This window comes from Neopelma chrysocephalum, unplaced genomic scaffold, assembly GCF_003984885.1.
Source record: "Neopelma chrysocephalum unplaced genomic scaffold, ASM398488v2 Primary Assembly neopelma1_76, whole genome shotgun sequence".
In the NCBI taxonomy this organism is placed as follows: Eukaryota; Metazoa; Chordata; class Aves; order Passeriformes; family Pipridae; genus Neopelma; species Neopelma chrysocephalum.
Window position 1 is genome coordinate 1,915,256 of NW_020897737.1, and position 2,591 is coordinate 1,917,846.

Genomic DNA, 2,591 nt, shown 5'->3' on the forward strand with positions numbered 1-2,591 from the left:
TCTCTCTCTCTTTCTCTCTCTCTCTCTTTCTCTCTCTTTCTCTCTCTTTCTCCCTCTTTCTCCCTTTCTCTCTTGACCTACATACCTTCCTCCCCACAGGTCATACCATTTCTGCCTTCTTTTGCCTCTGGGTTAAAGCTGTGTCTTTTCTTTTTTGCTGGAGGGATTTCAGAGGGAAATGTTACCTGAAATATGGGATAGTTTCCCACTTATCAAAGCTGGTCGTTTCTGGGATGTCAGTTTCTAGTTACTAACGGTTACTGAAAGAGGTACAGCTAAGTGAAATAGTTCTGCTATCAAAGGTGTTCCAGTTCCATCTGATGTCTAGGGAAGATGTAGATGAATATAGTTTGACAACAATTGAATGTTGAGTTTAGAGAGGAAGTAAAGAGAACAGGGTTGTTTGGCTTGTTGGATTAGTTTACATAATTTGTCAAGAGAGATGGAATAGCATAACATTTTTCCATACTGTGTGTTGCTGCATGCTGTTAAGTTTTTTCTGAAGTTGTAACATTATTATTATATGTTTGTCTGTTGCAACTGCCTTGTAAGGGATCAAGTAATTCTACGATAGATTTTTTAAAATGCGTTAATACCACAAATTCTTTTTTTAAGTTTTTACTTAAATAGCAACTATGTCTACTCCTCTCTGCATATTTAATTTTATTTCATGGCTAGATGGTAAAAGGAACTATATTTCCAAATGTAGTAATCAAAATTTATTTCTTCTCTCTAGCGTAAAGGAGGAGGTGTTTTGGAGAAATTATTTCTACAGGGTGTCCTTAATTAAACAGTCTGCACAACTCACTGCACTTGCAGCTCAACAGCAAGCAGTAGGAAAAGAAGAGAGCAAAGGCAGAGAAGAGGACAGTGAACTGAAAGGTACTGGAAACATTTGTTTTAGCAAGCTCATTAACTTACTGTCATGCATGCTCACTGAATACATCAGGTGCCATCAAATTTTTATCCTGGATTTCCTATTAAATTAGGGCTTCTCTCACCATACTTGCTGTGTTTGTGTAGCATGGGGAAGAAGAGGCTCCTAGTGCTTTCAAGCTGTTTTCCAGCTTCAGCTAACTGTGTCAGAGGAGTGGAAATCTCAAGAGGAGAAGCGCTGCACTTGGCTTATAACAGCTCATGACCACTAGTGGTCTCAGGTGTGCTTTTTTTGACATGATTCACTTAGTCAGACAACTAGCCAACCCAGCCAGCTGGCATATAGTTTGCTCTTGGCTTTTGCTTGTCCCTCAGACCAAACAGATAAGCGAGTGATACAGAGGTAGAATTTCAGTGGTGGTGGAGGCAGAGACGTGCAGGGTGTGGAAAGGCCCACAATGTATTATAGAAATGGGGAAAAATGGGGACCAGGAGGTTACCTGGGATTCAGTCTTGAGATGAAAAAACCACTTCAACACAGATGTCTTCAGTTACATTGATCATTTTATACAGATGATTCTTACTGACCCTTTTATGAACCACTGTGCCTCTTTATCTGTATGCAAACAAGTTCTGCGAGCAGGAATATATGCAGCTTAAAGAGTAGAAAGCAGTTAGTGGCAAAGATGCAAAAGATAACCAGTAGTTCATTAAATCTTAGCTTAAGCTAGGTGGGCTCACCACCTCTGGTAAGACACCTGAAGATTCTTGGCAGGCTGGGCAGGAATTGGGCAGAAGGAGAAAGCTTTTGCTGCACCCTGGGACAGATTCTCATATCCCCAATATCAATAAATTGTCGTCATCCATGAAAGCCATTAATACTCATGTCCTGTCATGTGGACATGCTGGCCTGACTGACAGCCAGCTGATCACTGCCAAGTTGACTTCTTTTTCACCCCTTTCAAACACAATAGCTTTCTTGGTATTTTTCTTCTTGAGTCCTTGCACTGCCAATGGTCCCATCTTTCTATTCCCACCTCAGTTTCTAACGTCTCCTTCCTTATTTTTTTTACAGACTTTCTCACAGGTCTTTTGCGCAGCTTACTAATTTTCTGCATTGTTTGAGCTAAGATTAGTCAGCTGGGCCTTGGCTCCTTGGACACTGGCAGCTGCACCTTGGGGTGAAGGGGAGGTTACAAATGGAATTTCAGAGCTGGACTTGTATGTTGCATGGAAGATACCTTTTTGAAAAGGACTGTAGTAGCTTCCCCAAGCTTTTGTGTGTGTGTGTGTGCCTTTGTTGTCAGTTTTTCTCATTCTGTTTCTCATAGGTTCTGTTTGGAGTGTGCCTGTGTCAGCCTAGGCAAGGTCCCCATCTAGAGTGAAAAAAGTAGTTTTCTCTGAGTTAATATCCAAGCAGCACTGACAGGACAGGCTATTCCAGCATCTTCTGCAAACCAAGAGGCACCAATTCCCACCTCTTTTATTCAGGACAGTGGTCTGCTGTCCAAAACTATGGGTGTTTTAATTGAAGTGTCTCAACTCTACAGGAGAGATGGCATCTGACCCTGTTGAACAACAAAAATTTAGTGTTTGAGTCATCCAAACCCTTAGAAATTGCCAGTCAAAGTGAAAGTTGCTGGATGCTAGTAAAATTTCCATTGCGACTGAACCAAAACATATCTTCAGTTTAAAAAAGCCCAAACCACTGTCTT

At 41.2% G+C, this 2,591-nt stretch overlaps 1 protein-coding gene across 1 annotated transcript in view; it reads left to right on the forward strand.

The window, feature by feature from the left end:
* SYAP1 (synapse associated protein 1) overlaps positions 1 to 2,591 on the forward strand; it is a 15,642-nt gene that overhangs the window by 8,368 nt on the left and 4,683 nt on the right. The window contains exon 6 of the mRNA XM_027689025.1: positions 737 to 882. Coding sequence (XP_027544826.1) covers positions 737 to 882 — 146 coding nt within the window. The remainder of the gene's footprint in view (positions 1 to 736; positions 883 to 2,591) is intronic.